Genomic DNA, 27,676 nt, shown 5'->3' with positions numbered 1-27,676 from the left:
GCTGGGGGGTTGGGGAGGTAGCAATGGCTCGGGGTCTGCGACCCACGCGGCTGGGTAACACCGACCGGGGAGTCATCTCAGTTCCGAGCATAAGGCCCGGAGGATAGGGAACCCTCATTGGGTGCCAGGTTACTAGTGGTCGCGACCCGCCGTGAGGGTCTGCGCCAGGAGCGAGACCTTTCCCGGGGGCCCGCGAGGTAAGCGAAGGTTGTGAGCGGGTCCTCGGACCAGCGGAGGGCCTCGGTAGGAGCTGAAGGGAAGGCAGGCCCGGGATGTAGGATGGACCGAGATCCTTTTTCAACAGGCAGAGCCTAGGCCCAGGGCGTACTGACGCTTCTTGAACCTAACACAGGAGTTCGTAGCTTTGCACACAGCAGGCACTTAAAAGTTCAACGGGTTCTGGCGTCTGCCGGTGGCTTCGAGGTGCAGCGGCCGGTGTCCCACGTGAGTGGGGGCGGGGCGGCGTCCGGAAGCAAGGGAGCGGGAGAACCTGAGGCTAAGGCTCTGGATGGACCAGGGTTCTGGGGCTTGGAGTGGCGATATAACATATCAGGAAAGGACTTAATAAAATCGACGCTGTGTCGATACCTTTGCTTTTACTTTGTTTTTTTAACATCCTTTCAGTATATTGAACTATGTTGGGTCATTCTCTGCTATTCTGTGTGCATCCACTTCACAGTAACACATTCCAACCAGGGTTTTGGCCACAATTGCTATTTATTTACTTACATACTTAAAGAGGGAGGAAAAACAGAGAGCAACATCGACTTGTTGTTCCATTTATTTATGCATTCATTGGTTGATTCTTTTATGTGCCCTGACCAAGTGATAAACTGCAATTTAGGACTATCTCTTGAGCTACCGGGACAGGGCTAGGCCGCTGTTACGAATGACTTGGGCTCGCTTTGACTTCTAGAACCTATAATAAGTTATGGGATAAGTATAGATACAGTTCTAAGAAATCATGACTCTCCCAGGTTTTTCCTTGGTTAGAGTAAAAGAATCGAACTTTTTGCGTGCATAGAGAAACCTTTCAATCCCACTGTCTTTTCTCTTTGACAAAATCATCTAAGCTTCATACTATTTGCTAGGTTCTCAGTGTGGTGGTTCACCAGCATCTGTTCTAGAGTGCATTTTTTTACCCTAACTTTTTGTCACGCTTCTTGAGCGGATTGCTAGTCAAACTAGATTCTCATCTATTAGCCTGATCTTTGTTACTCAGAAGGCTCACAACCTTTCCCTTATACTTTTAGATTTCTGCCCCTTATTTTAGCACTAACCCAGGTGCTTCCCCTAAAAATCCACCCTAGATTGAACTTTGATGGCCCCTTGTCGATTTTGTTTTTAGTTTTTAACAGCTTTATTGAGATATAAAGTTTGTAGTTAGATTGTGCAACAATCAATTGTAAAAGATTTTTATTGCCCCCCCCCCAAAGAAAACCTCTGATAGTTAAAATACATCCTACTCCCCCAACCCCGGCTATTTTTATAGTTTTTCACAATGGGTATGTTTAAATTTGTATTTACAGGAAAGTGTATTATATATTGAAGTTTTTTCTTTTTAAAGCATTAAAGTTTCTTTTTAAGTATTTAAGCATTAACTTTTTATTTGGTACTGTCTTCCTCTCTGGATCCTAATTTTCTTCATTGATAAAGATAGGTTTCCCCAAGGAATTACAGTAAAAAGGCTGGAACACTGAGTTGGTCATATAACATCTTGGTTCTTTCTTGCTTGGAATTGAACATACTTCGCCAGAGGGAAGAGAATTTCAAGTATTGACAGGACTTTCTTTTAGGCTGTTACCTTATGTTCTAATTTTTTTAGACAAACAGCAGCTGCCATAATTTTACCATAAATTCCATTATTTGAAACTGAATTTTCAGAAAAAAAGAAATTAATGTTTCCAGATCACAATTAAATATGCCTCAAAGACTAAGTGACCAGATAACGCTATGTAATTATAATAAAATATTTAAAAAATATTTGTAAGTAATTTTTCTCCTATGTTTTCCGTATATTTTCTTCTGTATTTCTCAGGAACTTACAGGGATGCTATACACCCAAATAATTTTTTTAATTCCCTCATCAAAGAACATTTTTTTTTTTCATTGCTTTGAGAGAGAGAGAAGAAGAGAAAGAAACATTAGTGTGAGAAGCATATTGTGGTTGCCTTGTAGGCACCCTGACCAGGGACTGAACCTGTGACCCTTTAGTTTATGGACCACCACTCCAACCAACTGAGCCACACTGGCCAGGGTCAAGTAATTTTTTTGAACTGATTTTGATTAGCTGAGATTTCTCTGGTGAAGTCTGGCTAAGCAGAACATGGGAGCAGAAAGGCTGACCTTTTGTAGTGGTTATGGACCAACAGTTTTATACCTCAGGTACACAGTGTGTGATGTACGTTTGTTTTAGTGTGAGAGTGGAGCAGGTTCCAGAGGGTTGGCTATGGAACTACCTCATTTCAAATTGTGGAGTTAATAGATTTGGAATCAGTTTTTGATGAACTAATTGAGTCTTACCTGGAAGAGACACTTTCCCACCAAATTAGATTTCTTTTAGCAAATATGCCAGCCATTGTGCTAACCACTGGAGGTGTTCTGATGGACAGATAAACAGGATCCTTCCGTCATTGACATGGCTAATGGGAAAAATGAGGTGCTAAACAAATATATATGTAACTACTAACTGGTAAAGGTCCAGATGGGAAGGTACAGGATACGATGACACAGGGACCTAATTTAAATTGTATGTAGGATGATGATGGAAGGTGCTTTTTAAGATTTTATTGTCCTGCCTGCTGTGGCTCGGTTTGGCCTTGGCCCATGAAGTGAAAGGTCACCAGTTCGATTCCTACTTGGCACATGCCTGGGTTGCAAGTTTGGTTCCTGGTGCATATGCGAGGCAACCAATTGGTGATTCTCTCCCACATTGATGTTTCTCACCCTCTTTTTCTACCTCCCTTCCCCTAGCTCTAAAAATAAATGAATAAAATCTTAAAAAGAAGTGCCATTTATGCACCCCTATGTTCATTGCCATGTTATTTATAACAGCCAAGATTTGGAAGCAGCCCAGGGGCCCATCAGTAGATGAGTGGGTAAAAAAGCCATGGTACATTTACCCAATGAAATACTACTTGGCCATAAAAAAGGAGGAAATCTTTGCGCCAGCATGGATGGACCTGGAGAGCATTATGTCTAAGTGAAGCCAGTCAAAAAAGACAGGTACCATGTGGTTTCACTCATAAGTGGAATCTAATGAACAAAAAAACTAACAGACTAGAAACAGACTTATAGAGAACAGACTAACATCTGTCAGAGGGAAGCAGGGTTGCAGGGCTGGGTGAAAAAAAGTGAAGGGATTAAGAAAAACCGAAACAACCCAACTCACAGACAAATGGCGATTACCAGAGGGAAGTGGTTTTGGGGGAGGTAGAAGAGGGTAAAGGGGGGTTAATTGGTGATAGAAGGAGACTTGGGGTGGTGAACACAACACAGTATACAGATGATGTATTATAAAATTGTACACCTGACACGTATATATCTATTAACCAATGCCACCCCAATAAATCCAAAGAAAAAAGGAAAAAAGTTCCATTTCAGTCGATATCTGGGGAATGAGAAGAAATTTATTATGGAAGTTGTGAGTCTGAGGAAGAGCTGTTCTAGGCAGAAGGAAAAGCAACTGAGGAAGACCTGCACAGAGAGCTCAGCTGATGTGACCGATTTAGAGGATTATGGCTACTCCTGCCCCTTGAGAGAATGGTGTGGGATGAATCTGGAGAGGAGTTAGGGACAGACTAGATGGTGGCAAAGCTTTGTAAATTATGTTAGAGATGTTTTTTTAGGGGTAGTGGGATCTAACATCTTAAAATGTGATTAACTTTTGTGGGGAATGGATTTATGTGAGAAGGGCAAGAGAAGAAGCGGAGTGATAACTTAGGCTAGTGCAGTATTTAGTCCATGTTGGGGGGTTGATGTTGCTCTCCATCAGTGTGGTAATATGGGAGAGATGTGTGGACAGATTCTAAATTAGTGTACCTGTTAATTTTTAAAAAATATTTTTATTTGTTTTTTAGAGGGAAGGGAGGAAGAGAGAAACATGGATTGTGCCTTTCATGTGCCCCCAACTGGGGACCTGGCCTGCAATCCAGGCATGTGCCCTGACGGGAAATTGAGCCTGTGACCTTTTGGTTTGTGGGCCAGTGCTCAGGCCACTGAGGCACACTAGCCAGGGCTGTTGTTTTTTGACTGGAGGCTTGGAAAGCCTATTTTTATATTTAGCTGGATTATTACACTAGAAAGGGTACAATTATAAAGTTTTTCTGTTATAAAAATGTTTTTGGACTGTCAAACAGAAGTTAATTGAGCCACACTTTCCAATGAACAATTTATAGGCTAGAAATGAATTACTTATGAAAATAATTCTGTGGCCTTGGCCGAATGGCTCAGTCAGAGCGTCATCCTGTACACCAAAAGGTTACGGGTTTGATTCCTGATCAGGGCACATTTTGGGTTGGCCAAAAAGTCAGTTAGGTTTTTCTTGTAGGATGGCTCTAGTAATGCTTAGTTGTCTTTAACTGCATTCAAAACAATTTTGTTATTGTGTTGTGACAGCTCTCATATCACAGTACATTAAAAAAAAAAAACTTAACAAGGCCTTGGCTGCTGTGGCTCAGTGGATTGAGCATCAGCCTGCGAACCAAGAGTTGCTGGTTTGATTCCCAGTCAGGGCACATGACTAGATTGCACATCAGGTCCCCAGTTGGGGGCGCAAGTGAGAGGCAACCACACAGTGATGTTTCTCTCCCCCTCTTTCTCCTTTCCCCTCTCTCTAAAAATAAATAAATAAATAACAAATTGGTGAATTTTTGTGCAGCCATTTTAATACTGAAGATAGAAGAAAATTGCAACATTTTTGGTATATTATGCTTTATTATTTCAAGAAAGGTAAAAATGCAACTGAAACACAAAAAAAGATTTGTGAGAGTATGGAGAAGGTGCTGTGACTGACCAAGCATGTCAAAAGTGGTTTGCGAAGTTTCTTGGTACTATTGATACTTCGGCCGAATAATTCTTTGCTGTGGGGGCTGTCTTAAGTGTTGGGAGATGTTTAGTAGCATCCCTGGCCTCTACCCATTGGAAGCCAATAACGAGATAAAGTTATTGGTGAAAATGAAAAATGTGTCTTTTATTTTATTGAAAAAAGCATATGGACTTTTTGGCCAGTCCAGTACTAGTTGCCGGTTTGATCCCTGGTCTAGGTGCATGTGGGAGGCAACCAATCCATGTCTCTCTCTCCCTGGTCCCCTCTCCCTCCCCATACCCTCTCTGAAATCAGTAAACATCCTCAGGTGAGGATTAAAAAGAAATGAAAATTCTTTATATAAAGTGTTTCTTTTATTACAGTTTATATTTAATATTATTTGTATTGGTTTCAGGTGTACAGCACAGTGATTAGGCAGTCATACACTTCACTAAGTGGTCCCTCTAGTATTTCTAGTATCCACCTGGCACCATATAGTTATTAAAATATTATTCACTATATTCCATATTCTGTACTTGACATCCCTGTGACTGTTTTGTAACTACCAATTTGTACTTCTTAATCCTTTCATCTTTTTCACCTAGTCCCCCAACTCCCCTTTCCTCTGGCAACCATCAGTTTGTTCTCTGTATTTTGTGAGTCTATTTAAATTTTATTAGTTTCTTTTGTTCCTTAGATTCCACATATAAGTAAAGTCGTATGGTATTTGTCTTTCTCTGACTGAATTAGTGTACCTAGTATAATAATACCCTCTAGGTTCATTCATGCTGCTGCAAGTGGTTAAGACCTATCTTTTTTTATGGCTGAGTAATACTCTGTTGTATATATGTACCACAGCCTTTATTATTTTTTTTTAAAGATCCTCACTGGAGGATATGTTCACTGATTTTATTTTTTTGGTGGAGACAGAGAGAGAGAAAGAGAAAGAATTGGTTGCCTCCCCATTTGTGCCCAGTCCGGGGATGGAACCCACAGCCTATGCTGCAATGAACATAGGGGTACATATATTCTTTCGAATTAATGGTGGGTTTGTTTGAATATTCTCAGGAGTGGAATTGCTGGGTCATAACGCATGAATTGTTTACAGTGTCATTTTGATGAATTTAATTTTTTTTTTTTGATGAATTTCGTTCTTTAATAAAGCAACATATTAGGAATTTGAAGTGATGAAATTATTAATACCCACTCAACAGGGTACAAAAGCTGAAAGTATGTATAATTTCTAGGTGACTGGCAAGTTAACATCTGATACCTTTTTTGTGCAAGGAAATTATTTCTCTATGAAGTGAATGTCTTTTAAATGTGTAGATCTAAAAAGAGGAGCAAGATGACTTGGATTTCAAGGAAAGGGAGGCTGATTTGTTAACTAAAGCTTCAGACTGCTTATACCATTTACCCTCATATATCTCATTACGAGGGTTATGAAAGTAGTTTCTTAAAATCATTTTTAAAAAATTTATTAATTTTAGAGATAGGGAACCGGAGGGAGAAGGAGAGGGAGGGGAACATCAGTGTTTGGTTGCCTCTTGCACACCCCCAACTGGGGACCTGGCCCGCTACCCAGGCATGTGCCCTGACTGGGAATCGAACCAGCAACCCTGTGGTTCGCAGGCTGGCACTCAATCCACTGAGCCACACCAGCCAGGACTTGAAATCATTTAAGAATTAAAATACAACCTTGCATACAAAATTGGTAGAAGTGCTCTACAGGAACTTTGCCATTAGGTTCTAAATTGTGTTTCCTAAACTAAAACTTTTTTCTGACTGACTTAACAAAATACTTGTTTGCTGTAACAATAAAAACACTGAAGTGTTAACATAAAGTTTTTTCTCCCTCTAATTTGCTCTCTATCCTTGCATATGTTTTTCTAGATTTCTATTAATATACATAGTATGTGTGTTTAAACAGGATCATACAAATTAGGTTTACAGTTGTGAGTACATGAAATAGTTCATTCTTTTATTATTTATTAATTATTGTATTTTCATACAAACAACAGTAAACCTACTTTTGTCACACCCTGTATTTTAGATATCTTTGAGTGAAATATGAATTTACATCCTTAAATATGTAATTCCACATTAGGACTGTAACATGTTTTCTTCAAATACTCAGGTTATGTCTAATATTTTGCTATTACAAGTAGTTCTGCATTAAGTACCTTTTTATATTTGTTTACACGTTAACACTTATTTTTGTTGGAGATTTCCAGATGTGAAATTGCTAAGGCAAAGGATATATGTATGCTTAGAGTTTCAGTACATATTGCCAGAATACTTTACAAAAATTTAAGAGATTAATTTATACCAGGAACGTAAGTGATTTCTTAACCTCATTGTGGGCAGTTGATTTTAAGATGGTTGATTGAATTTTATTGGACAGTGAAGCAGAATTTACATAGCAAACTGGCATATTTTTGTATGAAACTTGGACCTGTGCTTCATTGGAGCCTAGGGTAAGAGTTATATTTTATTTATTATGTGCCCTTTAAAAGTGGATCAACAGAATTTAATCTTTATAGCACCCATGTGAGGGTGGTGCTGTAATTTTTCCATTTTAGGGGTGAGCAATTGAATTTCAGAGAAACTAAGCAAAAGAGGTCACAGCTAGAAGGGCAGAGAAGGGATTTGGACAGACCCAGACTGTCTGATTCTAGAGCCTTAGCTCTTTTTACTGCATATGTGTTCAGATCAAGTTGATGGCAAAGTGGAAAAGCTAAGGATTTCTTTCTTTACTCCCCACTTCCCTTAAAGGATTTCTTTGGTGCAATAGTTGGCTTATTGTTACAGAAATTTCTAGAATCTAAATATTATGTAGTGATACTTTATTGATGATTTCCTATGATATGGTAAGAAAAACATGGACTTTAGTCCATACTTTGCAAGTTATATACCTTGTTTGAGGTGTTGCTGCTGTATTATGGGGTGAAGATTGATGTTCCATTCTTGACATTTGATTGCTTTGTAAGAAGTTGGGAACCGTTTATAGTGTGTATATACACAGACCAGAAAAGATGAATAATTTGAACTGATACAACTTATTTAGCTTTTCAAGATGTATGAAACAGTTCCTATTACTGTTAAAAATGCAGATGTAGATGTAAAAGTCAGTAAAAATGTTAACTGACTTCAAGGAAAATATTACTTAGAGCAGCAGCTCTGTACAATAGAACATTCTGTGACAATGGAAATATTCTACATCTGCATTGTCCAAAGTCCAACAAGTTAAGAAGTAACATTGTCCAACAAGTAAAGAAGTAAGAACAATTAATTTTTACTTGAGGGGGACTGGGAAGGCTTCACAGACAAAGTGGGTGATGTTTCTGGAGAATGACTGATTTAGAAGGGACTTGAGCATTTTCAGGTGGCAAAAGTGGCATGAGCAAAGCGGGAAGATTGGAAGACAATGTTTAACTTGTGTTGGGTCACTGTGCATGAGGTGCAGCTGTAAGATGGGGATGGGGCTGGGACAGTGAGGAATCTGGACTTTATTTGTATGTAGTGGGTTTTCTGGGAGGGTTATTAAAAGATCCTGATTCTAGAGTTACTTAGATAGAATAGGAATTTTTTTTTTTTTTTTTTTTTTTTTTAAGAATAGGGAATTAACCCTTCATCAGGACTTACAGGAAAGTTGGGAACATTGATGTTTTTTATTCTTAGAGCTAGTAATTGTTTTGAGATGAGGTTTGAATAAAGGACTGAAGGAAACAAGGGACGATAATTAACATCATCTTTTAGTTATGCTGGGATTGAGGTTTTGGTGGTATATACTGTAGAAAATCAGATTTGGTAGTTTTTAAAATTATTTTTATTTACAATTCATTGATTATGCTAGTACAGTTGTCCCAATACACCCCCCCCCCCCCCAATCTGTTAGTTTTTAGGAAGATGCAGTTTTAGATACGCTTAGGAGTGGAGTGAATGGAGTGGGTAAGGTTGCCTTGAGCAGTTTCTTAAAGGGCAGTATAGGTACTGATAAGAGATTTAAGTGGTACTCAGGTTAGTCTAAACAATTTTAGTGATTGGCATATTTGCAGGAAGGCTGACGATGAGTGCTCAATCTAAACCATATGTATTCAGGACACAGCTGCCTGCACACTTCTGGAAGATTGGCACGGCCCCGGAGGCACAGAGAGGTCCCGAGAGGCCCGGCATTCTGTCATTGTGCCTAGGGCTAGTAAATTTAAGTACAATTCAACTTGATTAATAGGTCATCTAATAGAGTCAGATTTGGACCAAGGCAGTATGACTCCAGAGCCATATTTCTTAGTCTGCTATACATTGAAAGAACTAAGGTTCCAGGGAGGATAGAGAAGGTCAAGGTCAAAGCTAGAATGTAAAATTTGAAGAATTGATCTGATTTCATTGCTTTCAGATTATATGACCCTGGGTAAATTTACTTATTAATACCTTTTTGGTCTCAGTTTCCTATAAATTGGAAATAAGGTAGGGTGCTTATGAGAATTAAAGGAGATACTACCCATAAGGAATTTATGCAGTCATAATTAAGCAGAAGAAAGAGGGCTTACAGGTTTGAGGGGGAAATGGACTCAGGGAAGAGTTTTGTCTTTTGGGTGAATTTGACTTTATTAAAGCTTGAGAGAAAGCAACTATTGAAGGGAGGTGACAGATACATGAGGGTAAAGATAACATGGGGCAAGGTTCCAGAGGGGTTAATTACAATGAAGAACATAGGGTGACTCATTGGGGTGAAAGCATCAACTTCAATATAACTATAAGCTTAAGCACAGTATTTGAAAGTGGTTGTACCTTGAAGCAGGTTTCAGTTTTGCTTTCTAAAAGAAGCAGCAAGTAGATTAGACCAGCAGGCAGTGTATGAATCAGTGATTTGGAAGAATGTGTTCGGAAGTGGGAATGAAATTCCTTGTCAGAAATTGAGTCCTCAGAAGCTAGTTCTAGAAAATTTACTTTTTATTTACAATAGGATAAGAGTATTCAGGGTGTATAGACTATTCTCTTGGTGCAGTTATAAGCTGTTTTAGAAAACAAAAGAACATTTAATTGATGAATTGATATGAGGGTACATTGTTTTATGTGGGGATTTTGAACACCAGACTTGAAGAATTAGAGGATAGTGGAGACTTGCTAATCCACCTCTCTGTAGTATTTTAGACAAATGGTCATCACATAGAACTTCAACATCTAAAGCCTGGACTCCCATGGACAGTTTTACTCTATATAAAGGTTAAAGTATATGGCTTTTTAATGAAGACTCAGAAATCTTGCCTGGTATGGTTTTGGCTGTAATGTTGCAATAAGGTTTTATTCTAAAATGTTTGTTATATCTTTTAGGGCTTGCATTTCTTTTGGTCCCAAGAATCGTTCAATTGGAGCAGCAGCTAAAAGTCAGGTAGGTAATTTTGTTGTTTTCCTGAAACCAGATTTTTCTGGTTTGTCCATTCTCTGTTCAGCAACTGTTCGGGTGCCCCTTATGTGACCAGCACTGGTAGGCTAAGACATACAGCTGGGAGACAGACCTGACTCCTGTTTCTGGTGCTTGAGTGAATAGCATGAACAGTAGAAGCTGTTTCATGCAAACTACGAGGATGTATTTTAAATCTCCTTAAGTCTTCTTGTTGGTCTTTTCTTATTAATACTGAGGGTCAGTGTTATCTCTATTTGATCTTGTTCATCAAGGTTCTCAGGGAAGGAAAGCATACTTGTAGAAGTACAATAACTTAGCATTAGTTTACTCTGCAAACCAGGAGTCTGACATATTTGCTCGTTTCTGAGTAACCAGAGCCACAGAATCCCAAGAGTTCTGTTATCCTGCGTGTCTGATGTTGCTATGAAATTAAGGAGTTGCGTGTTTGACCTTCTTATGGTCCAGTCTGGAAAAAAATATAGAATGAATACTTACCTCTTTCTGGGCTGGGAAGGGCCTGAAAATCATAAGCCTAAGAAAATGATGCTTGGCCTGTTGGTTATTAATTACACTGGGTGTTTTATAATCAAGGAGGCAGTAGATAGTAAATATACACCTATATTGAAATGTCTTTCCTTCTAAAATTTCAGTGAATTCTTCCTGGTTTTAAATTTGCTTTCATTTCTGAGAATAGTTACTGTACTAAACTGGCTGCCTAGTTCTAGGTTGACAGTATTGTGATACTTGAGTTTCTCCTTGGCAGGTTGCTGAAGCAGGCCAGATCTGGGAGGCCTCAATGTTTTACAAAAAGGCTTCTCTGTGTGCCTTTGGACACACCTGATGCAGAGGAGCTCTGCAGCTTTTCCTTGGGGCTTGGTACATTTACCTCTTGCGTAAGGAAGAGGAGCCTGTAAACCTTAACAAGTTCTTTGCTGAATTTCTTGACTGTCTTTGCCAGTGTTTTTTTTCTTTTTCTCCCATCAATTATAATAGTTTATTGTAAAGAAATTTAAAAATATAGATATAATACTATAGGGAATTCGTAAGTTTTATTGTATTGTCATTATCCAAAAATCCGTTAGTATCGTAATGTTAATCTTTGTACTTTCCTAAGCATATAAATATTTTCTCTTCTACAAAAGTGAGGTCATATTATATAGATACTTCAGTCTCCTAAAATAATCTTGCCTACTGTATGGATATACCATAATTTATGTACCCATACACATTCAGGCTATTTCCAGTTTTCTGGTATTATATATAAATAATACACTGTCAATATCTTGTTGCATTCATCTTTTCCGTAATGGCAGGTTTTTTTCACTGGAATTTCTGAATTGACACAAACTTCCAAACTGATTCCTGGAAATATTGAATCACAAACTTTGGGTAATTTTTAAAGGCTAAAACTCATATCCAAATGTTTATTAGACGTTTAAGACAAAATACTTTTATAGGTATAATAACTTGTCTACATGGAGAAGCAGGACAGGCTGGACTGTGATCTCTGTTACCTGTACAAGCCCCTTACCCCTCAAGCCTCACTTCACATGCTAGTAGGCATCACTCAGAAAGATTTCATGCTGAAGAAAACTGAAACTCAGAAGGCAACTTTGTGGCATTAAAATGATGCTAAATAATCTGATACTGTTGAATTTTTTTTCCTAATTTAATTGCTATCAGTCTTTCTACTCTTTGACTCTTAGATCATTTCCAATGCAAAGAACACAGTCCAAGGATTTAAAAGATTTCATGGCCGAGCATTCTCTGATCCGTTTGTGGAGGCAGAAAAATCAAACCTTGCTTATGATATCGTGCAGTTACCCACTGGATTAACGGGTATAAAGGTAAGGTTCTCAAGATAATGCCTTATGATTAAAATATAGCACTTTATTTTTATTAGGTCAGCGTATATCAATTCAATTCTGATTTCATGTTGTAATGAAAATGCTTATAAATGCTTAGGAAAAGCTTTTGGTAGTAAAGACCATTTGGCATTTTTTTAGTGATTTTGATTTTGATTGAGAACCACAGGTGGCACGGTTACTGTGGCTTGGGTGGATGGTAGTGATGAAGCTGATGCTGCCATTGCTGCTTGTATTGTTTCTGTGTGATTTTAGGGTGTGATTTGCGGAACACAGGCAGAGAAATCAATGCTTTTAAGTCACTAGGCAGGTAGCTGGTTACACTCTTGACAGTAAGAATTAGATTATAAAAGGTGTTGTTCTTTTTTGAGGAAAGGAGAGTTTAGTCTTTGATATCTGTGGGATGCCTAGAAGAGTCTCTTTGTGAAGCATGCAGTGAACTGATCATACAAAAGAGGTGAGAGGCTGGGGAATGGGTGCCTTTAGCACTCAGGTGTTAAGAAGAATCCAGGAGGGTGGTTGAGCTTTCTAGGCAAGGAAGTTTAGAGAGAGGAGATTTAGTGTTTTAGATATCCCAATTGGAAAAATAAGAACATAGGAATGGGTTCAAAATCCAAGAGATGATGTGAATTGGGAGAAAAAGGTAGTCAATTGTACCATTGTAACTTAAGAATTTAGTTGAATATAGAAGTAAAGAATCCTGAGATAACTGAAGAATATCCCTGGGTTTACTTAGGATATCTGTGGCAATAATCTCAGAACAGTTTGAATGATCTAGTAAGGGGTAAAACTGGAGTACAGAGGAGGGAAAAAGGAAAAGCGGGGGTTGAGGAAATGAGGGAGATGCTTATCGTTAAGAAAGAAATAGGACAGATACTGGAAGATTTAGTCATAAGCATTGCATGAAAAAGAGGAAGAGTCTAGGGAGAAGACCTGGGGGTTAAGTGGATCCAAGTACAAGGGTGGAGGAGTCGACCAAGATTAGACTAACAAGGAAGAAGGGGTAGCTTAGAAAGAGGCTCACTGGGAGGGTTATTTTCCCACTTTATCATGCAATAAAGTGAGAAACTGTTGGACTGTGAACCAGAATGCATCATGGTTGGGCTGGGGAGTGAGGAGGTGAGGAGCAGGTAGCTTTCAAGCTGAGTTCGAGCAGAACTTTAACACGTTGAGTACAGGGGAATTTAAATGCCTTTTAGAAATGACGAGAATTCTCGCCACCCGTACACAATATGTTAAAAGGAGAGAGTGATATTTTCTGGTCTGGATTGCAGTTGGGTGACTATGGGTATATGTGGAATGGAGCTTATTCTAGGCAACCTTTCAACATTTAAAGTTTGCAACTCTTGTCCAACTTGTAGACTTTTATCCAGGGTAGGATGGTTTGAAGCTTTGTTCATCATTCTTTAATGTAGCAAGTATGTATTCTGTCAGGTGTGTCAGGTGCTGGGGCTACAGCAGTGAATGAGTTGGACTAAAACCATGTCCTAGGGTTAGATCGGAACTTAATTAGGGAGATAATAATAAAGTCAGCATAGTAAACTAAGTAAAACACAGCTAGTGGTAAAATGTGTCAGATGATAAAATAGTTTCACCACCAGTCCCCTTTACAGAGGGTAACGTGCTTACTGTGAGCTACACCACTTTGCTTCTGCACAGGTAAATTGTCTCAGGTTTTATTGGTTGTCACAACAGTGTTTACATAGTGGTCCTTATCTCCAAGTATCATGTGCATGTTTTAAAGCTAAAAGTGGCCTTCAAGTTATTTTTGCTTTCAAAACTAGCTTTCTTCACTTCCCTCTTGAGATAATGTTCCATTGATGATGTGAGACATTGCTCAGTTTAAACTCTTACGTCATGAAAAAATACAGTAAGTGTAGATCCTTTTATTATTTTATGGCAGGTGAAATATATGGAGGAAGAACGAAATTTTACCACGGAGCAAGTGACGGCCATGCTTTTGTCCAAACTGAAGGAGACAGCAGAAAGTGTTCTTAAAAAGCCTGTCGTGGACTGTGTTGTGTCGGTGAGTTTGAGCCCTACTCATTGGGGACTTAAATAAAGAAGCATTTGCATTTTAACTACAAATAATACTGTTTTTTGCTTTAGGGTGTATGATTATTTTAAGAATTTATCAAACTAGTCTTCATTTTCTTGAATTTTGTCTTCTGGCCCTTAGATTTTGCTTAGGCCTCCTGTTGTTCTGCCTATTTAAAGACTTATCTCAAAGCCTACTTCTTCCTGGATTTCTTCTAGCACTGAGCATAGTCTCTGGTAGCCTCTCATTTGTTAAATTAGTTGAATACTCCCAGTGAGAAGGGCACTTTTTCTCCATCTCTGTCTCTGTATCTTTGCTGTTGCTACTCCTAGCACTGAAGGCAAAGCAGTTCAAGACTTGATCTCGTCTTTTTCCGTATCCCTATCTAGGTGGAAGCCTGGCTGTTTGTAGCTTTTTTCTTGGGGTATGATGGAGTCCTTAGCAATGGGCGGCTCTGTTGGCTTTGCCACTGAATCCTCTCATTCTGTAGCTATCTTATATTTACCACTGGGCCTCTTGTTGGTACACTGATTGGTAGAGCAAGGACTATTAGGTGGCTTTTTCACCTGATGGTCTGTTGTCCAGTGGATTCCTTAGTTCTTGGCTGTCTAGTAAAGGGGAGCTGACATTTGTCAGAAAGAATTGGGTTATGGCCTTTGTGCCACATTCTGGGGATGCAAAGAATAAAAATGATACTTTTCTTAAAGATTCAGTACAGACGCTGTCTTTTTTTTAGATGCCTTTCCCAAACCCTCCATTGACCTGTCAGATTTGTCTTCATTTCCCCAGCTAGCACCTTTTACATTGATCCTTAATTAGAAGTAAAATTTATGTATAAGGGTGGAATGCCTGAGAGGCCTTTTCAGCTTTTTGAACAAGTTTAAAGGTGATGTGTTAAGTCATGTATTGGGGGTCCTCAGGACTACCATGAGTTTTCGGTGATTTGCTAGGATTGACAGGTCTTTGGTGTATAGCTGTACTTAATGGCTAAGATTTATTACAGCAAAAGAATACAAAGCAAAATCATCAGAGGAAAAAGGTGTACATGGGCAATGTTTGGAGGAACCCAGGCTCAAGCTTCCAAGAGTCTCTTTTAATGAAGTCACCCTGGCTGTGCTTAATTCTTCCAGCAACAAATTATAGCAACATATGTGAAAATGACATACACCAGGGAAGTTCTTTATATCACCTAAGGAGTCCAGGGTTTCTATTGGGGGTCAGTTTTTTAGGTGTCCTTTGCCTAGCATGTACCAAAATTACAGACTTCCAGAAGGAAAGTAGGTTTTCCGCATAAACTGAACAAATATCATTTTGGTCTTGTATGATAAGTTTGTAGGATTTATGGACTGAATTCTTAAAAGTGCAACTGCTGGGACAAAAGATAATGTGTACAGTTCCCCTTTATTTGCAGTTTTCACTTTCCATGGCTTTCATTTGACATGCAGGGGATATGTTAAATGGAAAATTCGAGAAATAAACAATTTTTAAGTTGTAGGTGGATGCTGTTCTGAGTCCTGCTCTGCCTGCTCAGTCCTACCTGGATTGTGAATGATCCCTTTGTCTAGTGCAGTGGTTCTCAACCTTCCTAATGCCACGACCCTTTAATACAGTTCCTCATGTTGTGGTGACCGCCAACCATAAAATTATTTCGTTGCTACTTCATAACTGTAATTTTGCTACTGTTATGAATTGTAATATAAATATCTGATATGTAGGGTGTATTTTCTTTGTTACAGATTGAACATAATTAAAGCATAGTGATTAATCACAAAAACAATATGTAATTATATATGTGTTTTCCAGTCGTCTTAGGCGACCCCTGTGAAAGAGTCGTTCGACCCCCAAAGGGGTTGCAACCCACAGGTTTAGAACTGCTGGTCTAGTGCATCCATGATATGCGTACAGTACTATAAGATACTTTGAGAGAGCCCTGACTGGTGTGGCTCAGTGGGTTGTATATCAATGGTTCTCTCCCTCTGTCTCCCTCTCTTCCCCTCTCTCTTAAAATAAATAAAATCTTTAAAAAAGACATTATATACCTTCTTAAGAAAATATTTTGAGAGAGATCACATTCACTTTTATTGCAGTGTATTGTGTAATTGTTATATTTTTTATTAGGTGGTGTTGATCTCTTATTGTGCCTAATTTATAAACTTTATCACGGGTATGTATGTATAGAAAAAAATATATGTATAGAGTTCAATATTATCCTCAGTTTTAGGTATCCATGGGAATGCTTGGAACATACCCCCATGGATAAGTGGGGGACTACTGTATTTGTAAGTTTTAAAAAGATACTTTATTCATTCTTAGAGGTGAAGAGAGGGAGAAAGAGAGACAGAGAGAAACATCCATGAGTGAGAATGTTGCTTGGTTGCCCCCTTGCACGTGCCCCAACTGGGGACCAGGCCCACAACCCAGGCATGTGCCCTGACTGAGAATTGAACTGGAAGCCTTTAGCTTTGCAGGAGATGCCCAGCCAGCTGAGCCACACTTGTCAGGGCTCTGTTTTAATTTTAACAGCTATTGCTTAATTGCCCTTCAAGGAATTTGTACTAATTCACACTTCCACCCGAAATGTATGAGAGGGCTTATTTGACCACAGCCTCACCAGCACAGTTTATTGGTATCTTAGCTAATTCTAATGGGTGAATAATGGTATCATAGGTGAATAATGGTAATCAAAATGTAGGTAATTTTAATATTTTACTCTTTAGATGTAGAAGAACATTTAAAACCTTTAAAGCCATTTTTATTGCCCTTTTTGTGAAATGTTTTGTTCTTTGTTCATTTTGAGTTTATGGTTTTCATTTTGATATGTAGTTCTTCATGTATTAGATTAGCTCTTTACACGTTGATGATGTGAGTTGCAAATATTTTTCTCAGGTGGTTATCAGGATTTTTTGAGTCAAAATTTTTTTTACTGTGTGTTTTGAGTTCTATTTAGAAAATCCTTTCCTACTCTGATGGTAAAATTCCTTTCATTCTGGCACACGTGATTTTTTTTTTTTTTTTAAACATTTACTTTACATCTTTGGTTTGACCTATGTTTTGGTGTAAGGCTTATAGTAGGGATGGAACTTCACTTTCTATATGGCTATCTGTCTGTCTGTCCCAATACTTATTGAGTAGTCTAACTTTCCCCTACTGCTTTGAAATACTTCCTTGATCATGTACAGAATAAATTGCTGTAGGTGTTTGAGGGCCTTTCTGGATTTCACTCCTTTTTTTTTTGGCGGGTGCATCTTAAATGGGGAATCTCCATAATACAGCAAACTTTCAACTTTTTTTGTAGGTTCCTTGTTTCTATACTGATGCAGAAAGACGGTCAGTGATGGATGCAACACAGATTGCTGGTCTCAATTGCCTGCGATTAATGAATGACACTACTGCAGGTAAGAGAGACTGTTCACTAAAATTTTTGACTTGTTTAATTGTGACGGTTGTGAAATCTTAAAATTCTAGGGTTTCTTCTTTATTTTGCTTGGAGCACTTACCCCAATGTGTTACAATATTTTTGGTTACTCTGTCACATACAAAGAATTCATCTGACTAGTACTTTTCCTTTATCTTTGTAGCATTTACTTTGGTATTTAATCACATGGTTGTTTGGAAAGGAATACAGTTATTGGGTGATTGGAGCAGTGCTTTGATTTAAATATTGGCCTTTTCTATGACTTGGACTGGTGGAGTCAGAGGAATGAGAAGCAACATCTCAGGGACAGGATAATGTGGGAATGTTGAGATGGCACAAGGGTGGAAGAAATCCTGCAAAATGTATTAGAAAAAGTGGGGAAGAGGTTCAGTAACAATTGCCAAAGCCATTGGAATTGGACATTGGATTTAGAAACAATAAGGAACCCTAAATGAATGTCAGCCTTTAACTCTTTGAAGTTAATGTTTCTTGAAACAACTTGTAAAGAATTTGATTCTTTGTGAAACAGCATATGAGGCAACTCCAGTACATACATACAGGATCTGTTTCTTCTACTTAAATTTTAAGTTTACTCTTAGATGATGATATGTTGAATTTAATTTTTTTCTTACATAGTTGCTCTTGCATATGGGATCTATAAGCAAGATCTTCCTGCCTTAGAAGAGAAACCAAGAAATGTAGTTTTCGTAGACATGGGGCATTCTTCTTATCAAGTTTCTCTATGTGCATTTAATAGAGGAAAACTTAAAGTAAGTATATTTTTTTCTGGAAGTCTGTATTACAAGTGTATAGTAATTAGCAATGTGTGAGAGACCATTTAAATAAATGGTTAAAGGATTTTGTTACACTGATGGAAACTTGCTATGAGCCATCTGAACTAGGAACTAGCTAGAGATGTAGGGGTGGGGTGGAAGTTGTAAACCCAAAGTAATTGAGAGTTGGCATGGTGTGGGGAAAAAGCACTTAGTATTGCCGAGCCTTATTTTTCTTATCTTAAATGTGGAAAATAATGCTTACCTGCAGGCTTATTAGGAGGATTCTTTAACAGGTAGTCGTCCCTTGATGTTTTACACTGAGGATTGAGGATATTATGATGAAGGTATTCTCTCGCTACTCTTAAGTTTTGAGAGCCTGGGAAAAGGGTGGAGGTACTAGAACTTGATGACATCAAGAAACCAGGCTAGGAGTGATGCTGTAGATTTCTGGGACACTTAGACCTATGGAGAAGGCAATTTTGTATGCAGAGAAGTCTAGCAGTGTTAAAGACGAGGAGGGGCCATAGGATTACAGTACAGTTAAATTTCCTGGTATATATGTTAGTTTCACAATGGGATATAAAATCTTTAGCTCAGTGATTTCTGTCTAGGACCAATGAGTTTTAAGATTTTTTAAATTTATTTTTAGAGAGAAGGGAAGGGAGGGAGAAAGAGAGGGAGAGAAACATTGATGTGAGAGTCAGCTGCCTCTCGCACAACCCCAACCAGGGAGACCTGCCCCCCAACCCCTGCATGTCCCTGGACCAGGAATCCAAAAGGTGACCTTTGGCTGGCTGGACAACGCCCAGCCTATAACCTTTTTAAACAGAAGATAATGGTCATATTTAATCTTGGCTTTGGATGTGTGTTAGTAGTAATCTGCTTTTTTATCCTACATTGTCTTTTATTGTCAGCTGTTACTTGTCAGTTTTCCAATTATAACTAAAATTTAAGTATAAAAATACTCATTATAAAAGCATCCCCAGACTTGGAAAACATTTTTGTGTAAAGAAAAAAATACTCAAGTTCTGGCTGTGTGGCTCAGCTGCTTGGAGCCTTATCTTCTACATCAGAAGGTAGTCAGTTTGATCCCCTTTAGGGGCGCGAATGGGAGGCAATCAGTTGATGTCTCCTTTCTCTTTCTCTAAAATCAAACATATCCTTGGGTGAGGATTAAAGAAAAAGAATTTAAAAAGTATTCAAAATCTTAAAAATTTGGTGTGTTTCACTCTAGTCTTAAAAAAACAAAATTGAAATCACACTGTATTTCAGTTCTTGTTTTTTCTTTATCTTCAGTTAATAGATTTAGAAAATTTCCCCATGATGTTTAACATTCTTCGAAAAGATTGTTTTTATTGGTTTTGTTCCTTCAAAAGGATGTCATCACTTACTTGACCTATCTTATATTACTGAGTCTTATAGGCCTAGTTTGCTTCTACTCTGCTAGAGATTTGTGAAAAAGGTAACCCACCCAAGCTAATAAAAGACTTCTGTGTTAAATAGAAACAAATTGCTGGGAGTTAAGGCTTTAGCATCTTTGTTGGTAGTAAACTGTCCAGAGCTAAGCTTTTGGTATTCACAGTTTTGTGATAGCAATAAGATTAGACTTGTGTATGTGATATGTTAGTATATTTGGTCTTGGATATATAATTGTTGCTGGTGTAATGGAGAGGGCATGGGTTTTGAAATTGATGAGATTGGGTTTTGAATTCTACTTCTACCACTTACTATCTTTATGACCTGCAGAATTTATCTGATTTGTCGCATCATCTGTCAATTGAGGGTTACAGTGTCTCTTTTCACAGTGCTTATAACAATGACTAAATTACACATGCACATAGCTTTGTTTCAACCTTAATGCCCCCCATTACAATTTATCCGTTAAACATGTATCATAATAAAGTTTTAAATTGCTTTATTTTTGAATTATCATTTTTTCCCTAAGGTTTTGGCCACTGCATTTGATACAGTACTGGGAGGCAGAAAATTTGATGAGGTGTTAGTAAATCACTTCTGTGAAGAATTTGGAAAGAAATACAAGCTAGACATAAAGTCCAAAATCCGTGCATTATTACGACTGTCTCAAGAGTGTGAGAAACTCAAGAAATTGATGAGTGCAAATGCTTCAGACCTCCCTTTGAGCATCGAGTGTTTTATGAATGATGTTGATGTATCTGGAACTATGAATAGGTAATGATATTAATATTTTGATGTTAAACTGAACTGTAATTTTTCTTCACTTTTATTAGCCTTAATTAGCTAATTGTTGAAATCATTGTTATTATGTAACTTCAGTTCTGTAGGTAAAAATTAGGCCATTCAGGAGCCTGCTTTTTATGTGAAGGTTGGGTTTGATTATTCTAATAATGTAGACTAATGTTTTTGTTCTGATTAATTGCATATTGCAGGAAGTAGTTTTTTACCTGTATGAATTATACATGATTACCAGTTTTCATAAAATTGGGGCAAAATGCTTTAATGCTGAATTATGTTGAATTTGATTTAGTCATTGATTTGGAAATTGGTGTTTTGGCTAGTTCAGGGTCACTTGAGGATAGCACCTCTTTTGTACAGTGCTTCAAGAATTCTTGGTAACTGGTGTTTCAGGTCTGTCCTCAGATATGTTACTGTTGGGTTGCTTGGGTAGTGAAAATGCATGTTCTTTAGGATGTGAACTATATTGGAGAATTCAGGCAAGACTGATGGCTTGTTTGAGCAAGTATGGCCTAAAAAATTGAGATGGAATATAAATTGCTCCTATTATTGTGCCTAGAAACCAAATTTGTAGTCACCTGTTCCCCTGCTTGAAAGTGATGGTTTTCATTTTTATTAAGTAGCAGTTTTGTATGTATTATATGTTGGGGGCGGGGTTGGGGTGTAGGGGCATACATAAGTTTAAAGTCATTTAGTACAGTCACAATGTCATGCCATGACCACCCTTACCTAGTGACAAAATGTTTTCATCACTCCAACCAAAAACCTCATAACCATTAAGCAGTTATTTCCCATTTCTTACCTCTGCCCCATAGCAACCACCAGTTGACTTTTATCTCTATGGATTTACCTATTCTGGATATTTCATATAATTGGACTCATGCAGTATAGAGGTGGGCAAAAGTAGGTTTACAGTTTGTTTAAAAAATAAAACATAACACAATAACAAACTGTGTTTCACGTATTCACCTATAAACCTACTTTTTCCTCACCCCTGTTTGTATTGGCTTCTTTTTCTGTCTGGCTTCTTTCATTTAATATAATGTTTTCTGGGTTTATTGTAGCATGTGTTCGTACTTCATTGCTTTTTATGGCAAATACTATTCCATTTATCCATTGGTCAGGTGATGGGCATTGGTGTTTCACCTTTTATCTCTTGTGAATAATGCTGCTATGAACATTCGTGAACAAGTATTTGAATATTTTGTTTTCAGTTCTTTTGGGTATATACCTAGGAGTGGAATTGCTGAGTCCTTTGGTAATTCTGTGTTTAGCTTTTTTGAGGAATCACTTGCTATGAGGAATACAGCTGTCATTTTAAATTACTGCCAACATGTAAGAGGTTGTGTTGCAACGCATCCTCACCAATATTGGTATTAGTGGTCTTGAATTTTTGCCATACTGATGGGTATTTTCTACATGTCTATAATTTTTCTTTTTATTGAGGTGTAATTCATAAAAATGGCCCCTTTATAGTGTATTTATTGTTTCAGTCGTTTTTAGTACATGCACAAAATTATGCAGCCATCACCAGAATCCAATTTTAGAACATATTCATCACCCATAAAGAACCCCCAAAGCTGTGAAAAGACAGGGAGGAACCTTAAATGCATACTTCTGAGTAAAAGAAGCCAATTTGAAAAGGCTAAATCCTGTATGATTTCAACTATGTGACTTCCTGGAAAAGGCAGGACTACTGTGGAATCAGTAGAAAGGTCGGTGGTTGGCAAGGGCTCTGGGGAGGCAGGAAGGAATGGATGGAGCACTGATGATTTTTAGGGCAGTGAAGCAACTCTGTATGATACTGTGATGGTGGGTACTTATTATACTTCTGTTAAAACCTGTAGAGCCCTAATATGTACCATCATGTGGAAATACTGGCTTACCAGTTGCTAGCAGTGTACCACACTAATGCAAGGTGTCAGTATGGGAACTTGGCAGGGGGTGTCGAGGGGCATATGGGAATTCTCTATACTTCCTGTTTATTTCTCTGTAAACCTAAAACTGATGTACAAAATATATTAAATTAAAAAACAAAGGAAGTGGACATGTACTTTTATTGAGTGAGTTTCTTCTTGAGGTGAAGAAAACTCTTTGTAAATGTCCTAGAGAAATATAGTAGCTTTCTGTTCACCCTTTTCAAGTAAAAAGGGTGGATCGTTCCACTACTGACAAATAAAAAAAAAAAAACAACGGAAAAGAAAAGAACTGTACTCATTAGCTGTCTTCCCTCATCTCTCTTTCTCCTCCCAGCCCTAGGTAGCCATAAATATACTGTCTTTTTGATTATACCTATCCTGCACTTCCCATGTAAATAGAGTCATAAATATGTGGTTTTGTTTTCTTTTGTTTTTTAAATTAAAGCTGGGGCCAATGAAACTAGGAAGGGCTTAGCATAGAGGAAGCAACAGGAGAGCCCAGGCTGGGCTGCCTTAGCTTACTGGGAAGTCGGAGAGAAGGGGGCTTTGGGAAAGGTCAGGAGATCAGCTGCCAGCTGCCCGTTGCCTTAGAGTTTAGGAGGCGCGTGACTGTGAGGAAAGAAGTTGGGGGAGAAGAAGGGAAAGCGAGTGGTGGTGGGTGCTCCCCAGAGGGAGATCGAGTGTGTTTTGCACTGTGTCCTTTTTTTTTATTGGCTTTTTACCTAGCCTAATATTTGCAAAGTTCATTCGTGTTCCTACACGTATCAGTCCCTTTTATTGTATTCATTTCTTTCTAGTGCTGAGTACATTTGATACGCTCACTTTTTTGGCTGTTTATGAATAATGCTACTGTGAATATTCATTCATAAGCAAGTTTTTCTGTGGTCATATGTTTTTAATTCTCTTTTATATACTCAGAATAGAAATACTGGGTCATAGGGTAACTGATTAACATTTTGAAGAACTGCCAAACTGTTTACCAAAGTAGCTGCATCATTTTATATTCTTACCAGGAATGTGAGAGCGATCCAGCTTCTCTACATCCTTGCCAATGCGCTTGTTGTTTCCTTTTGTCGCTCGCTAGCTCTCCATTCCACTTAAAAGGAGCACGTGATGTAACCTTTTGTTGTTTATTTTATAGAGGCAAATTTCTGGAGATGTGTGATGATCTCTTAGCTAGAGTGGAGCCACCACTTCGTAGTGTTTTGGAACAAACCAGTAAGTGTTCTGGTGATGGAATTGTTTGTGTATCTCTCACTCTTTGGAAATACTGTTTATTTTTTCAGTTATACAAACTTCCATTGTGTAAATAACTTCAATGCTATTTTAAGCTTCTTTATATCTTCCCTCTGGAACTCACTCCCACTTCCCCCAGGTAACCTTTTGATAACAATGTCCAGGGAAGTCTGAAAGCTTCCCCAGGAAACCCAATTCAGACTGTGAGATGAACATAAACTTTGCAGTTATTTCATGTTGGTAAAAACTGTCTTTTGCAATGCTGCCATAGTAGTCTTGTAGGCTCTGCTACCTGTGAATCTTTTGTTTGCTGAATGACAATTAGAGCAAAGGGAGGGTATGATAGCCATATATTTACTTCAACAGGACGATTTTTTACCTTGGGCTAAAAGGTAGAAGTGTAATTTAGGGATAGATAACCAATTTTCCCAAAATGTTTGACAAACTTTTACCTCAAGTCCACTGTTGTGTGATTGCTAGGTATTTCAGAGTGTTAAAAAGCACTGTCAGCCTGACAGAGGCTCGGCTCCTAAATCACAGTGATAGGGCAAATGGGCGTGTTCTTTCCACACTGGGACTTAAAGTGTGACAAGGAAGTCGGGTGGTAATGAATTATTCTGTGAGTGACAGCAGAGCCATGGTGAGGAGATTATACATGGGCTGTAATGTGGACTGTGTGCACCCTCGGGATGGAGTGCTGGAGTGGCTAGATGGGGTCCAAATACCTCTTTTTTCCCATGTTGTGTCAGGGGTTATCCAGTATTTCAAGGCCTTACCTTCCTTATGGCTACGTTAATTATTCATGTTTTAACAATTCTTTGGGGTATTCTTTCAAAGATTGTAGGGCATTGAGTATTCCTGGCTCACCCCCTAAATCCCAATATTACTGTGCCACCCTGACCCCATTATTGTGAGATCAAAGCATACCTATGTGTTTCCAGATGTTGTGCACCTGTGTGTGAGCACACGTGTGCCTGCGCTTGTGTGGGGGGCGTGGAGTGAAGGAGTCGTGGGTTTTGTTACATATCTGATTTATGTATTTTGTTGTGATAAGATGGTGTATCACTTTTAATTTCACTGTAAAAATAACTAATTTAAAGATGCTTTTAATATAAATGTCTAATTACTTTAAAATAGAGTTAAAGAAAGAAGATATTTATGCAGTGGAGATAGTTGGCGGTGCGACGCGAATCCCTGCAGTAAAAGAGAAGATCAGCAAATTCTTTGGTAAAGAGCTCAGTACCACACTGAACGCCGATGAAGCGGTCACTCGAGGCTGTGCACTGCAGGTGAGTTTTCTTTCTTCCATAGGTGACCACTTACGGGTCATTGTAACAGCGCAGCAGTGGTTTTCTCTCTCCAACTAATAACCTGAGGTTAGCTTGGGATGACCTCAGGGTGTAAGATTCTGAAACTTGTTTTAAAATGGATATCAGTAATGGCGTTCATAAGGAGAATAGAACTCTATAACATGTAATAAGATGAATTAACTTACTAGAAACATAGGTAAGCCTGAAACACTGTTGGATTTGGCATATTTATTCTCTATATGGAGTGGCATTGTACATCAATTAAATAAATGTTGGGGTTAATGGAAAAATGATAAGGAACAGCTAGATTGTAGATAATTTGACACATGATAGTTATACTGCTTATTCATTCATCATTAAATTATTAATGTAAATATTTAAAACCATTGTTGGTTTTCTGAAGTCTTTTAATAATAGTTCTTTTGCTATCAGTTCATAATGTTTATATTTGTCACATGGAATTTTTAAAAAAATTATTATTCCTAGTGTGCAATCTTATCGCCTGCTTTCAAAGTCAGAGAATTTTCTATCACTGATGTGGTACCATATCCAATATCTCTGAGATGGAATTCTCCAGCTGAAGAAGGGTCAAGGTAATAGTGTTTATTAATTATTTTGTACCTAAGTTAATTCAATGTTAAGTCTGAGTAAAATAGTATGTTCCATTTCACCTTTTCCAAATCTGTGACATTTTGTTATAGTGCATGATTCAAAGTGATTGCTTATTTTAGTTATCAGAATAAATTTATGTCTTTATTTAGTTTTCTTGTATTTGATTGTGCTGAAGTAATTGGTGCCTTTTTGTGCTGATTGAAATATATTTCTGTTTAAAAAACTGAGACATACGCATGTGTGTATTTTTTGTTCTTGAAAACTTATAATCTGGAATTGATGCCAGTTAAGAGTAAAAGTATACAATAATTACAGAATTAGAGTACATGGGTAGAAGTGTTACGAAATATCCTAAATTTGTTTGTTTTTGTCTTTTTTTCTCCAGTGACTGTGAAGTCTTTCAAAAAAATCATGCTGCTCCTTTCTCTAAAGTACTCACATTTTATAGAAAGGAACCTTTCACTCTTGAGGCCTATTATAGTTCTCCTCAGGATTTGCCTTATCCAGATCCTGCTATAGGTAAGTAAAGAGTAGGGAATTAAAAAAATATGCACACACACACTTGGGAGAACTGGGAATAGCAGAGCAAGTACAATATTCTGAAATTTGGGTATTTTAGATCACAAAAAGCCCTCTTTTAGTCTTTTTACCAGGTTCAGAATCAGTAAGATGATCATTATTTAATTGGATCTCCTATTGTGGGGCATATTTCTTGGTTAACACACATTCTGGTTATACCTTGTGCATAATGTGCTTGATACTAAAAGGAGTTAAACTCACTTTTGACCCTGACATAGAGTTATGAGATGAAAATTACTAGGAAATTGAGGCATCAGTATCATAAGCCATATTGTCTATTAGAGTCTTCAGAGACTGAGAAATTTATAATCTTGAAATAGAACTAGTCAAGGAGAGAGAAACTAGAGTTGTATGATAATTACAGACCTATACATGGGTAATGTATTAGGACAATCCTGAATGGCATTTTGAAGCTGTGGGAAGCTAACCTACTATTTTTCTAATATGTAAGACAGAAATAAAGATGATAATTCACACTTTGCAGAGTTTTGTGAATTAAAAAACAAGAAAAACATTGGCTTGGTAACTGAATCTAGAAATGACAAGTTCTTGATAAATCACAAAGCACTATGAAATCATTGGGGGTTTTTTAGTAGAGGATAATGTTACAGAATTGTTCTAGGAATTTATCTGGCACTAGCATAAAAAGATGGGTTGGAATAGGGACTGGAGGGCAAGAAATGTTTGGAGGGTTAAGAGATGTTTGAATCCTAATTGGGACAAGAGAGAGAAGTGTCGCAATTTGATACAATCTATGAGTACTCACTTTGTTTTTTTGAGGTGTCGACCTATTACTGAGAAATGGACATACCTGGCCATGTGGGTATATATTCCTGTTTGACTTCCTCCTCAGATTTTTGTTTTCTTTTGTCTCATACGTCCATAGCTCAGTTTTCTGTTCAGAAAGTCACTGCTCAGTCTGATGGCTCCAGCTCAAAAGTCAAAGTCAAGGTTCGAGTAAATGTCCATGGCATTTTCAGTGTGTCCAGTGCATCTCTAGTGGAAGTGCACAAGTTTGAGGAAAACGAGGAACCCATGGAAACTGATCACAATGCAAAGGAAGAAGAGGTAATTGGACATTTTGTACCATTTATGATGGCCCCGAGATTCTGGCAAATAGACTGACAAGGGGGGAGCATTGTGACAGAGCTGCTGGGTATGGGTCTGCATGTGTCCCCTTCCCCCAGCATGGGTGGACTAGCATAAAGTCTATACAGAATTTATATAGAAATGTAACATAACCAGCTCCTTCCTTCAGACCATTTGAGTTCTTGATTCT

The 27,676-nt window shown here is 38.0% G+C and overlaps 1 protein-coding gene and 1 non-coding gene across 2 annotated transcripts in view; both read left to right on the top strand.

Annotated features, from left to right (window-relative positions):
- Nucleotides 1–27,676, top strand: part of HSPA4 (heat shock protein family A (Hsp70) member 4) — a 39,828-nt gene that overhangs the window by 407 nt on the left and 11,745 nt on the right. Inside the window, exons 2-12 of the mRNA XM_090288342.1 lie at nucleotides 10,361–10,418; nucleotides 12,140–12,280; nucleotides 14,202–14,324; nucleotides 17,632–17,731; nucleotides 18,388–18,521; nucleotides 20,473–20,717; nucleotides 23,802–23,878; nucleotides 25,034–25,185; nucleotides 25,693–25,799; nucleotides 26,204–26,337; nucleotides 27,284–27,465. Coding sequence (XP_090144468.1) covers nucleotides 10,361–10,418; nucleotides 12,140–12,280; nucleotides 14,202–14,324; nucleotides 17,632–17,731; nucleotides 18,388–18,521; nucleotides 20,473–20,717; nucleotides 23,802–23,878; nucleotides 25,034–25,185; nucleotides 25,693–25,799; nucleotides 26,204–26,337; nucleotides 27,284–27,465 — 1,453 coding nt within the window. The remainder of the gene's footprint in view (nucleotides 1–10,360; nucleotides 10,419–12,139; nucleotides 12,281–14,201; nucleotides 14,325–17,631; nucleotides 17,732–18,387; nucleotides 18,522–20,472; nucleotides 20,718–23,801; nucleotides 23,879–25,033; nucleotides 25,186–25,692; nucleotides 25,800–26,203; nucleotides 26,338–27,283; nucleotides 27,466–27,676) is intronic.
- Nucleotides 22,785–22,918, top strand: LOC150000809 (small Cajal body-specific RNA 24). Its single transcript, XR_016513818.1, has one exon.

The sequence above is a fragment of the Furipterus horrens genome, unplaced genomic scaffold, assembly GCF_987537825.1.
Source record: "Furipterus horrens unplaced genomic scaffold, mFurHor1.1.pri manual_scaffold_10, whole genome shotgun sequence".
Taxonomy (NCBI): domain Eukaryota; kingdom Metazoa; phylum Chordata; class Mammalia; order Chiroptera; family Furipteridae; genus Furipterus; species Furipterus horrens.
Note: the sequence above shows the minus strand (reverse complement) of the source record. Positions and strands in the feature narration are given on the sequence as shown.